Source organism: Scaptodrosophila lebanonensis, unplaced genomic scaffold, assembly GCF_003285725.1.
Source record: "Scaptodrosophila lebanonensis strain 11010-0011.00,11010-0021.00 unplaced genomic scaffold, SlebRS2 tig00000001-arrow-pilon, whole genome shotgun sequence".
Classification (NCBI taxonomy): domain Eukaryota; kingdom Metazoa; phylum Arthropoda; class Insecta; order Diptera; family Drosophilidae; genus Scaptodrosophila; species Scaptodrosophila lebanonensis.
The window spans coordinates 20339842-20351944 of NW_022060529.1; the positions used below are offsets into that span (position 1 = coordinate 20339842).

Sequence of the window (12103 nt, forward strand, 5' to 3'; positions counted from 1 at the left end):
GCGTTCCCTCTGAATGGCGCTGTAAAAAAGAAGAGTCGAAAATATTTTGCGCTTCTGTGGGATTTCGGTGAATTTAATCGCACAAAGTTAGCATGGAAGGGGTTAATATTAATGGTGCAAACGATAATCAACCGCTTGACAAGCGCGAGCTACTCTGTTTACTAAAGCTTTTAAAGAAGCATCAGCTAAAAAGTACAGAGGAGCTGCTTTGTCAAGAGGCCAATGTAAGCGCCGCTGATTTGGAAGAGCTCACTGACAACGATGTCCAGCAAGTGCTGAGTGCCGCATTAGGCGTGGGAGCCGGCGAACGCTCCCAGACTTCGGTGGAAACAAAGACAGCAGCAGAAGCCAAGAATTCCCTTAATGCAGCTGAAGCGCTAGCAAAGTTCATTGGAGATGACGCCTTTGATGCCCAGCAGTACGAACAAGCCTACGAGGAGTTACGCACCTTTGTTGAAGAGGCTTTGGACATTTACAAGCACGAACTTTCCATGGTGCTATATCCCATTCTGGTGCAAATTTATTTCAAGATGCTTGCCAGTGGTCTAACTGATAAGGCGCGCTCCTTTATTGAGAAATACAAGTCTGACCTGGACGGCTACTACACCGAAAGCTTATTCAATTTGTTGATGCTGTCGAAGCCGGAGGAGCTGTTGGATGATGACTTCGTTACTGCCATGGAGACCGACAAATTCGTTATTCGCATGTCACGCGATGCGCATTCGTTGTTTAAGCGTCATATTCAAGACCGCAGGCAAGAAGTTGTGGCAGATATTGTATCAAAATATCTACACTTTGATACATATGAGGGCATGGCACGCAACAAGCTGCAATGTGTGGCCACGGCTGGCTCACATATTGGCGAGGCCAAACGCCAGGATAATAAAATGCGCGTCTACTACGGACTTCTGAAAGAGGTGGACTTCCAGACACTCACAACGCCAGCGCCGGCACCAGAGGAGGAGGAAGACGATCCAGATGCACCAGATCGTCCAAAGAAAAAGAAACCCAAAAAAGACCCACTGCTCTCAAAAAAATCCAAATCGGATCCAAATGCGCCAGCAATCGACCGCATACCTTTACCGGAGCTAAAAGATTCCGACAAGCTGCTCAAGTTAAAAGCGTTGCGTGAAGCTAGCAAGCGTTTGCCGCTCAATAAGGATCAGTTGCCGTCTGCAGTGTTTTACACAGTTCTGAATTCCGTACAAGGCGTGACTTGCGCCGAAATCTCAGATGACTCTACGATGTTGGCCTGTGGCTTCAGTGATTCTAGTGTCCGCATTTGGTCATTAACGCCAGCAAAACTCCGTGCACTAAAAGACGCGGACGCCTTACGCGAGTTGGATAAAGAATCTTCCGACATAAATGTACGTATGCTGGACGATCGTAGTGGGGAATCGACGCGCAGTTTTCTGGGCCATACAGGACCTGTTTATCGTTGCGCTTTTGCGCCCGAAATGAATTTGTTGCTCTCTTGCTCGGAGGACGGCACCATCCGATTGTGGTCGCTACTCACCTGGTCTTGCGTCGTAGCTTATCGTGGACATGTCTACCCCGTTTGGGATGTGCGCTTCGCTCCGCATGGGTACTATTTTGTCTCTTGCTCATATGACAAAACTGCGCGCCTCTGGTCCACCGACTCAAATCAAGCTCTGCGGATCTTCGTCGGACACCTGTCCGATGTGGATTGCGTGCAATTTCACCCGAACTCCAACTATGTAGCAAGTGGCTCAAGTGATCGTACGGTACGCCTCTGGGACGTGTTGACTGGACAATCCGTGCGACTCATGACGGGTCATAAAGGCACCGTTACGTCACTGGCCTTCTCCGCCTGTGGTCGTTATTTAGCATCCGGCTCAGTCGATCATAACATTATCATTTGGGACCTATCCAATGGCTCGCTAGTTACCACACTTTTACGCCACACAAGCATGGTGTCCACCATTACCTTCAGTCGCGATGGCACAATACTTGCTGCCGGTGGGCTGGACTGCAACCTCACTCTTTGGGATTTTCACAAAGTTACTGAAGATTACCTGAGCAATCAGATAACAGTGTCCCATCATCACGACGAAAACGACGAGGATGTGTATTTACTGCGGACGTTCCCCAGCAAGAATTCTCCTTTTGTGGCGCTGCACTTCACGCGGCGTAACTTGTTGATGTGTGTGGGTCTCTTTAAGAACTAATTTATAGTTTATGTTTAATATGTAGTTTATGATAAATATATAAGATTTTATAACAAGCTGCCCAAATTACTGGGCGTGTGTATAGTTCCAGTTGGTCGTCTGCAGAAAAATATTTAAATTAAACTTTTAATATTTTAGAACTTGATTTGACAAGGACTGAATAAATCCATCGTTTTTAAGTTTGAAAAAGCGTAGAACTCATCATTTTTGAGGATTTATAATAATGAATAAGTATTTTTTTAAATGAATAAATTTGATTAATTGTATACGACTAAATTCTTAGATATTTGTTGCTTGGAATCGTCTAATTCTTTTTGGAGTTGAAATATGAATGGAAGATATCAGAGTTTCCCCGTCATATTTTATACATTGTCCAGAAAATTTATTTTTATGTGTAAATAGTAACTTAACCATAAACAGTTTATGTTATTCAATTGCAAGGGTCTTCGACTATTGCTGAGTAATAATTTTCTGAGTATATATTTACAAAATATGCATTTATTAAAATGTACATTGAATATAAAATACATTATCTAAAACTAAGTATGTTATTCTGTATCGGCAATGCCGAAGACTGTACGCACCGCTTCAAAGTTCTTGATATTAAAGACTGAGCATCGCGGAGGTTTTTCTCCACCAAAGGCTAGTGTATACGGATCCTCCGGACACTGCCGCATGCACTGTAAACGGCCCATGTTAAAGTTGTGCTCATATACGTATTTTGCCTCGGATGTGCTAAAATTCCAGATTTTCAATGTCCCTTCCGTAGAGGTGGAGGTAAGCAAATTAGGCATTTCGTTGTTGAAGCATATACCAGATATTTCTTCGCCATGCGCCTTAACAGACCACAGCAGTCGGTTGGGAGCGCGTCTGTCAGCATAGTGCAAGCTGCCATCGTTAGTACCAATGATAAAGTAGTCAGTTTGTGTGGGATGCCAAAGAACCTTTTCCACCTCGCCGCTGACCTGCCACTTAATACATGTGGAGTCTACGTTTTCGGCATCGCGACAGTCAAACAGACGCACGTACCCATCAGCACAGCCGGTGAGTATACTTTGCGCTTCATCCGGATGAAATTCGAGCGATTGAACTTTCTCACCGAAGGCGGTGATGGTGGTATGCGGCTGTCCCTCATCCATGTCCCATAGAATAAGCGTTTGATCAACGGAGCCACTGGCCAGTATGTGTTCAAAGTGGCGGTTCCATGACAGATCTAGTACAGCATCTTTGTGACCGTACTGCGGCTTATTTTGTTTACGACTTCCTTTGGAGCCTAGTTTAAATGTTGGTTCAATAGAGTCCTGTATGTCTAGGTCCCAAATAGTAATGATTGGGTCCATGCAACCGATTGCGCACATGTTGCCTGGCTTGTCACTACCGGCATCGTGGTTTAGCCATTCAATGCAAAGCGGAAAACTGGGTAAGAGAAAGTCGTGGTGGGTATACAACGCCTCCTCGAGCTGGTTGAAAACCCAAACCTCCATAGAAGCCGCGTCATCCTGTACATGACCAACAAGCACCAGATTGTCGGTGGGCTTTATCACCTCGTCCTCCGCCTCAGAGTCCTCATCTTCGTCAGGTATCTGCTCGTCGGCTTCCACAACGTTGCCAATATTTGTAACTCTGGCGTTGGGTTCATTGTCGTAGTTGTTGAAGTTAAATTCATCGTCCGGATTTTGATTTTCACTGTTGTCAACTTCCATTGTTTCCTGATCGTCATTTTCCTCATCTTCGTTATCATCGTCGTCCTCCAGCAAGTCCTTAGTATCTTCAATTACACGAGCCAATTCGTCTTTAGTTAACACAATCTTGTCCGGTCGTTCTTTTGTTACACCGCGTGGTACGAAGCATATTGCAGGCACGAAGTCTATGCTTGCTTCTGGTGGACCATCGTCAACCTCGGCCATTTCTGCGTAAGTTAATACTACTTGTACTTTTAAATCTGATCAATTTACCAAATTGCACGTGCTGTGTTCTAGTAGATTTCACAGTCGCTTACAATGTTGATGATATCGATAGTTTTATATTGAGAATGGCTAAAATACCGCAGTATGCCGAAAAATATCGAATATACTATATGTACATATTTATGTACGTTATCATTTTTCGTTGTTGAATATATTTTAATAAAACTATCAGCATAAAGTATCAATAGGTTATCCATATAATGATTTATTTATCAATTGCTAGCCGCTCAAGCAAGAGTGAAATTATTATTGTCTGAAATAAGAGAAGATAATGCAAAAGTAAATTTGAAATGCATATGTTTTTCTTAATTCAAATTGTATCCCTCGCGCTGCAGTTTAAATTTTAGAGTACGTTGATTCGTGGGCTACCATAGATGGTTGAATGTCTTTTAGTGCCTGGCAGCCAATTAATGCCATTGTGATTTCGAAATCCTTTCGTAAAACATGTAGCATTTCTTCAACACCGCGCTGACCATTATAGGCAAGGGCCCAAACAGCCGGGCGCCCAACAAAAACAGCTTTAGCGCCTAAAGCGAGCGCCTTAAAAATATCATTGCCCTCCAAAATTCCACCATCCATCATAACTACCAAATCGTTGCCAACAGCCTTAACAACTTCCGGCAAGGCTTCAATGCTTGCTGGCACGGTGTCGATCTGCCGGGCACCATGGTTTGATACAATTACGCCATGGCAGCCGAATTCGCGGGCTAATATTGCGTCTTCGGCCGTTAGAACGCCTTTCACCACAATTGGCAATTTGGTGATTTCCTTTAGCCATTTTATGTCCTTCCATGACAATGTAGGATCAAATTGACTGGAGACATATTCGTTAATGCCTGAGGCGCCTTTCATTGTAATCACACCATTGGCTTTTTCGTCTTGAAAGTTTGCTAAGGAGAGATGTGATGGTAAGCTGAAATTATTGCGCACATCAGCTCTTCTGTGCCCAAAAATAGGTGCATCTATAGTAAGTACGAGTGCCTTAAAGTTAGCCTTCTCTGCTCTTCGTACCAGGCTTTCTGTAAGCGACCTGTAAAAGGAAAGTGTGAATTAAATTCGTGTGTACTTAACATTTTCTGAGCCCACCGATCCTTGTAGATATAGAGCTGAAACCATTTGATTGTATCAGGCGCTGCAGCTGCCAAATCCTCCAGCGATGTTGTTGAAAGAGTGCTCAAAATGAATATTGATCCCGCTTTACCAGCAGCTCTAGCATTGCCGCCCTCCCCATCTGGATGAGCCATCTTTTGCATGGCCGTAGGTGCGATACCCAATGGCCACTGCAATTTGTGTCCAAATATTTCACAACTGATATTAATTTGGGAGACATCACGTAGGCAACGTGGACGCAGTCTCAACCGTTTAAATGCATCACGGTTCAGTTTCAATGAATATTGTTCTCCAGCTCCACTTTTATAGTAGTCCAGGGCATTTTTTTCCAGCTTGGTTTTCGCATTTTGTTCGAAGTCTTCTACGCACACTAAAGACATGTTTTTATGTATTATATTATTGAAAAATTAAAAGTTTTTTTTAGTAATTTGCTGCAATCTTCTTCAAGTGACGGGATCACACTGAGTTCTTGTGAGATTAGCGTGAGCATCTAAAATTGTGATAGATTCATAAAATGTCGACTTGATAAGAAACTTAATGGCGGGCAGAAGCTGATAGCTTACAAATAATAGAGATAGAGACGCAATACATTATTTGCCTATAATAAGATTTTATACGTGTCTACGTTAGAGCTTGAAGGTTTTGTGCGTATTCAATCCACACCGTTTTTTAATCTAACGTAACTTGTACAATTTATTTTCATTTAACAAATTAATTTGTAAGCAATAAAGACCTAAAGACCTAAAAAGACCTCCTTCAAGTGGAAAATGTAATCGGGCAAGATGGGATTTATGATCGCCTCGGGATTGGGGATTTTAGCTTTACTGATAATAATAATAGTAAGGCAAGTCCGTAATTTGAAGCCGCGGACAAGAGGGCTGGCGCTTAAAACGTTTATTCATAGTTCTTTGTATATTTCTATATATTTTTTTTAGCAGTTTCTCAGCTGGTGATTTGCAAAAAATACATTTTTTAAGTTTCTTCATTAACAAACCTTAAGTTTACGATTTCGTCATTTCGAAAAAGAATAAGGTATCGATAACTTAATCGGATAGCTTAAGAATGGCGCACGACATAAAGCCGGTAAAATTCTGTGTTGGAGTAAATAAATATAATGAGCACTGATGAAATTCAAGATGGTGGTGGCACGGAAGAAACTCCTACCACGGACCAGGAATTGGATGTGGGCAGTGACCGCTTCAATCCACTGCGCGCTCTTTACGACCGCGACTATAAAATAACTGAGAAGACACCGAAGGTTTTCTATCAGAACGTCGCCGCTTTTGAAAGCGCCCTTAAAAAATTTGGTATATGGGAGCTGAACAAGCAACAAAAAAGAGGCCCTGGGGCCACTGGAACCACTTCTACGTCCTCCACATTAGAGCAAGCCGTGCCAGAGCGACGTTTTGAACCACATCAAATGGCTATACACGTCACAGCTAAAAAGAAAAATTACCGCAATCTCTACACTCACATGGCAGGCACGGAGGGTCCATTAGCTGCCCTGCGGCAGTGCCTCCCCGCGGTGGCAGAAACAGAACGTCAGCGTGTTCGCATTGTGGTGCGGAAGGAGCATAGCATATCTGGCAGCATTGAGGGCGAACTAATTGCTTTTGATAAACAGTGGAACGTTCTGATGAATAATGCCGTTGAAATATGGAAAAGGCGAAAGTTCAAATATGGCAAGCAAAACATTTGCGGCTCTCAAGAAGACTGTAGTGCACGATTGAATCAATTGGGCGTGACACTGCCCAGTGTCCAAGTAAAGAGTCTCAACCGTAAGAATGTGGAGCTACGGCGCGAGCTACCTCAACTTCTTGTGCGTGGTGAAAATGTTGTTTTAATTCAGTTAATTGGGAAATGATTAAAAGATAACATTGTACGTTATATAAGTGTATGATTATTTGGGAAGAGTAGCATGTAATTTAAGTAGTATATTCCATCGCCACGCATTCCTCGGCGGCCACATGTGTGGGCGAGTCATCCTCCATCAGCTGCTGCAAGCTTTCATTAGGATAGCTAAAAAGAAGTGAAAAAGCCATTTTTAATGCCTATTTTCAGAACTAGTGGAAGTATTACCATTTCGATGGGCTGTCATCGCTGAGCATTGTTGCCGGCACAGTTGCAGAGGCGCACTCAGGACTCATAAGCTCGATAGGCGTAGGGCGACGTTCCTGCAATTGCCGCGTTATTTCGGCTGTGCTAAGGGGCTCGTCTTTAGTAGGTGGTTGTTGAAGCGATGGCGACACTGTTGCCATCACGGGCGGCTTTTTCACCACCACCGAATGTTGACTGCTTATTGCCAGTGAGTTTATTTTACGCTTGCGTCCACGAGTCGCACCTCCCACAACTGAAGTCGACATTGGTGGACATCCTTTGCTTTCAGCTTTTCGTTTTCGCACAATTTCCTTTGATGATCCCATAACGATTTGCGGCTGTGATTGGTTACCCAAATTCCCAGCTGCTGATGAGGTTGATGCCACTGTTGCAGAAGAAGTTGGCGCCACCGATTCTGCATCATCAGAACTGTCAGTTGCGTCACTATCACTGGAGTCCTTCGCTGGCTTCTCGTACAGCAGCAGACGATCCAAAAGAAAGGCGCGGTCGCGCGAAACCTTAAGCAGCCTTCTTTGGTTAGTGGCGATCAAATCCTGGAAGTACTCATTTTCCTTCAAAAAAGATAGTTGGTTTTTGAGTACAGTACGATGATTAAATAAATTTAAGTAACATACATATACGAGGAATTTCAGTTTTTGTTTAAGTTTTTTGTACCGCTCCTTGTAGTCTATAACACCCGGAGCTGACACTGAAGTGGTACGGGCTTCTTCATCGCTCTCCTGTTCGATTTTGACTGAGGCCTCCTGGTTTGCAAGTGTACGGCAGTACCAGCCGTCCAACATGATTTATTGTGAATTTAATAATAAAATTGTAGAACAGCTTTTAATACATCCACTTGCAAATAAAATTTTTTGTCGAAATGCGATGCAGTGGAGAGCAGTGCAATTATCGATATAAGTATCAATGCGAAACATCGATGGTTGTTTTCTCGATATCTTCCAACTTCTTTTTACTAAGACGTATATGTATTTCGAATATATTGTACAATAAATACTTGAAGTATTTAAAATGTCTCCTCTAATTATTCAAACACCAGTAGAGTATACCGATAAACAATCATTTGAACACATTTTTCTTCTAATAAACTCAAACTAGAATAATTATGAAAACTGACTTTAGATTCCTTTAAAAATATATATTTTTACAGAAAATATTTTTTTAAAAGTTATTTTACAAAATTAATTAAAGAAATCGAAATAGTGAATAGTTACAACTTTAGTTCTGGTTTAAGCACTTCATATCTTATGCAAGTTATTTCATTTATATTTATTGTGGAATGGGTTTTACAATATTATGAGCCACGGTATGTTGTATAGCCATATGGGCTTAAGAGGAGGGGTAGGTGATAGTGTTGATCGTCAGTGCAATCTACTAATATCTCAATAGCTGGATATAGTGTTTTCAAATTTTTTCCGACATAATAGGCGCCCACATGGAATGTTAACTTGTAGGTAGCACTGGGAAATTCGCTTTGCTCAAAAACATTACAGCGGCCGTCAGGATCTGTTTGCTTGGCACGCACAGCTTGCCACTTTTGGGATTCGTCATCAAAGCGATGAACTGTCACCTTGAGATTTGCAGCTGCAGTTCCTAGGGACGTATCTAGTACATGTGTCGAAAGACTAAGACCTCTACGTGTGTTCATTGCAAGACAATCTGCTGCACTACTTTACTGTTTATTTGTGATGGGAGTTATAAACTGTTTTTGTTATCTACATCTAAATGCTTGCTGATTCTGTGGAATCTCGAATTGTATATTGCATAGCTTATCGTCTGTAAGCGTGTATGAGTGTATATTTGCGTAAATACAAGTATTTGCGATTACGGCGTATACAAAAATGAATAAAAACAGCATTTCGGATAGATTTTTCTGAGTATTACAAAAAAAATATACATACTTTTGAATATATATGATATACCTCGCTGTGAAATAAATTGCATTTTTTAAGTTATTGTAGTAAATTAAAAACCGTTAATTTTTCATACTCACCTCATGGTTACACGACTTGTTCCTCATATGTCCACCACACCAGCTGGTAAGCAATCGATTTCATTTTCAATCGAACGACTGAATCCGACTATCGATAGTGTAGCTGTGCTTTGTGTGTGCTCTTTGTGCGAGTTGTATCTGTGAGATGTTCCGAGGGTGCGCTTCGTCGCTGTTCACACGGCCGTTGCGTTTTGTATATCTAACAAATAACAAAAAAGAGCGGTCGTGTTTTCGAATGCCGGTTGCGCTAGAATCTCGGTATTGAATAAAATTTTAAATATAATATGTGAATCTGCATTGAAAATAAATTGTACAATATTATTAATTTTTTTTGTCGACTGTTAGTGGGCGAATAAAATGATACATATACATACATATCTGTACATACGCAGTTCGGTTAGTGGCGCAACAGTTGTTTTTATAAAAACGGGCGACATTGCATTTCCTTAAATAAAGGCCGCGAAGAACTTGATAAATGTTGAATATATAGCCGGTGAAATATCAAGTTTAATAATTATCTATTCATAAATTTATGTGTGTTTGAAAACCCTAAAAAGAAGTCGAATTAATCATTTGAAAGTATTACCCACACACTGGTAAACTTGAAGTTAACAACTTCAATCCCAACAAATCTTGGCTGTGTAAACCAGTTTTAAGATACATATTCTTGTTGAGTGTATACATACAAACATACAAATATATGTACATATGTATTGAAGTGTGAGTGCATGTTTTTTCCTCGTATTCTTTTCATTTGTATTTATTTGAATATAAAGTTCTGCTTCAGATAGCTTTAACCGATGCTGCTTCCATAACTCGCATAAAACTAATCGCGTTTCCATTTTCGTTGCTTTTGTAATCCATTGGATAGGACAGCGCCAGCAAAAGCAAGTACGGCGCGTCTCGCTTCGTCTCCCACTCGATCAGATCAGCATCTAACAAGATCAGCGACTATAGCAACCACATAACCAATTGGTTGCTCCAATTTGAGTGTTTGTTTATTGTTGCTGTTGTGTTTTGAGTTCATAGAACAATAGCAACCACAATTTTACACTCAACGAGACTCACACGACCATTTCCTAAAGGTAAGTCAATTTGTATACTCTGTGAATGTAATGTACACTTACAGGAGTATATTAGGTTTGTGCAAAGTGAAAAATGTATCAGGCAGTAAGAGGCGTGGCAGACGCCACAAAGCGTATATATTCTTGATCAGCATGGCAAAACGAGTCCACTTAGTCAGTTTTGTTTGTCTGTCCGTATGTTTTCAGAGACTATGTATATAAGCTAGAGACACCAAATGCCACCACATATGCCTTATATGTCAACGCAGTACAAAATTATTCTCCGCCACTTCATTCCCCCGTCATTAGTGATTCTCAATAACTCTCGCAATTCGGGAAATATTTTACTCAAATTTGGTAATTACATCTATCACTGACACATATGGACACAATCTGGGTGTAAAAGTTCGAATCTAAAAGGAGGTAGATCGATCAATATATATTTTTTATTACAACTTTACATCTCGTTTATATCACAGACCGTCTGTCGAAAAGTACAAAATATTAGCGCATTCTATATACATGAACTTTGAAGAACTTTGACATTTTGATGTGGTTGAACGGGTTCATAGTTATTGATATTCTATGAAGATTGTATTGAAAAAGCATATCAAGCCCAATTGAAATTTTGTATTTATTTATTTATGTCATGAAATTAATTTTAAAAATATTAAAAATACTATCGCCATATAGTCAAAAAAGCTGGTTAAAATAAATAATAATTTAACAAATTAAATCACAAGAAAAAATGTAAAAAGTTTGAAAGTTTCTGACCCCGGGGCAATATTTATTATTTATTTATAATTTGTCATCAACGTCTTCAATTCTCCAATGTTTGTGTACATCGAAAAAATGTTGTAATAGTCAAATAATGTGTTATATAATAATCGAAAGTTGCAGCTATTAATTATAACAGTTTATGGCGATTTAATTGCAAAATCTGAGTGACAAAGTTTAAACGGTATCTTAAGCCAAATACATGGTAAAATTATTAATTGCTGACTTTCTTGGCCGCTAGCACACAACAAAGCCGTTAGAAAGCATTAGCCACAAAATTAAATGAAGGCTAGCGATAAAATATTAGCATAAAGGTAGATAATCATTATTTCTAAAAGCCAAAACATGCCGAAGACGTCACCTAATTTTGATAGAAGATTAGAGAGCATTGAAGTTTAAAGACAGCAAAAGTGCAAGCGGAGGAGAAGCAAAAGTTAAAGACAGATAGTACAAAAAAATAAAACCTTAAAGTCATCAAGTAAATGGCGTTGTTGTTGTCGTTTTTGTTGCGGGGCCTGGGGTCGAGGGATGGAGGGAAGACTTCAGCTAAGCATGTTTGCCGTCAATTTCAGTTGACGGCGCAAAAGCAAAAACAATAACAAAGTGCAGCGACTGAGAGAAGTCTGGCAAGCTGGCAGAAAAGACGCTACGAAACCGCAAGTGCAGTCCAAAGCAGAAATGAACCTCAAGGGGGCGGTGGACTGGAGGGGCACTGCAAACAGGAAATGAACCCGCATGCACTTTTAAGCACCTTTCATTCGAATACGCTTGACTATTTCTAGATGTGCTCTGTTCATTTCAGCTGCTTTTGTTTTTGTTTTAATTTTATTTACTCTTTTTGTTTAAATATTTTTAATGCGTTCCATTGCAACCCAATTTTTGTGTACA

General features: G+C 40.6%; 7 protein-coding genes across 7 annotated transcripts in view; 3 read left to right on the plus strand and 4 right to left on the minus strand.

Moving 5' to 3' along the window:
• Positions 1 to 7: 7 nt before the first annotated feature.
• Positions 8 to 2449, plus strand: LOC115629156 (transcription initiation factor TFIID subunit 5). Its single transcript, XM_030525531.1, has one exon. It carries the CDS (start codon positions 93 to 95, stop codon positions 2187 to 2189), a length of 2097 nt encoding a protein of 698 aa, XP_030381391.1. The 5' UTR covers positions 8 to 92; the 3' UTR covers positions 2190 to 2449.
• Positions 2450 to 2667: 218 nt separating this feature from the next.
• Positions 2668 to 4152, minus strand: LOC115629166 (periodic tryptophan protein 1 homolog). The gene has a single exon (XM_030525543.1). The coding sequence runs from the start codon at positions 4094 to 4096 to the stop codon at positions 2738 to 2740; it is 1359 nt and encodes a 452-aa protein (XP_030381403.1). The 5' UTR covers positions 4097 to 4152; the 3' UTR covers positions 2668 to 2737.
• Positions 4153 to 4330: 178 nt separating this feature from the next.
• On the minus strand, positions 4331 to 5701 carry LOC115629175 ((S)-2-hydroxy-acid oxidase GLO1). Its single transcript, XM_030525553.1, has 2 exons — positions 5243 to 5701; positions 4331 to 5186 (listed from the first exon to the last, which is right to left on the minus strand). The coding sequence occupies exons 1-2, from the start codon at positions 5644 to 5646 to the stop codon at positions 4493 to 4495; spliced, it is 1098 nt and encodes a 365-aa protein (XP_030381413.1). The 5' UTR covers positions 5647 to 5701; the 3' UTR covers positions 4331 to 4492.
• A 645-nt stretch (positions 5702 to 6346) lies between these two features.
• Positions 6347 to 7153, plus strand: LOC115629187. Its single transcript, XM_030525582.1, has one exon. It carries the CDS (start codon positions 6381 to 6383, stop codon positions 7128 to 7130), a length of 750 nt encoding a protein of 249 aa, XP_030381442.1. The 5' UTR covers positions 6347 to 6380; the 3' UTR covers positions 7131 to 7153.
• Positions 7087 to 8231, minus strand: LOC115629182. Its single transcript, XM_030525566.1, has 3 exons — positions 7999 to 8231; positions 7346 to 7935; positions 7087 to 7285 (listed from the first exon to the last, which is right to left on the minus strand). The coding sequence occupies exons 1-3, from the start codon at positions 8164 to 8166 to the stop codon at positions 7192 to 7194; spliced, it is 852 nt and encodes a 283-aa protein (XP_030381426.1). The 5' UTR covers positions 8167 to 8231; the 3' UTR covers positions 7087 to 7191.
• A 372-nt stretch (positions 8232 to 8603) lies between these two features.
• On the minus strand, positions 8604 to 9036 carry LOC115629192 (5-hydroxyisourate hydrolase 2). The gene has a single exon (XM_030525595.1). It carries the CDS (start codon positions 9027 to 9029, stop codon positions 8676 to 8678), a length of 354 nt encoding a protein of 117 aa, XP_030381455.1. The 5' UTR covers positions 9030 to 9036; the 3' UTR covers positions 8604 to 8675.
• A 1137-nt stretch (positions 9037 to 10173) lies between these two features.
• LOC115629147 (putative mediator of RNA polymerase II transcription subunit 26) overlaps positions 10174 to 12103 on the plus strand; it is a 53349-nt gene continuing 51419 nt past the window's right edge. The window contains exon 1 of the mRNA XM_030525510.1: positions 10174 to 10459. The gene's annotated coding sequence lies outside the window, so the exon portion shown is untranslated. The remainder of the gene's footprint in view (positions 10460 to 12103) is intronic.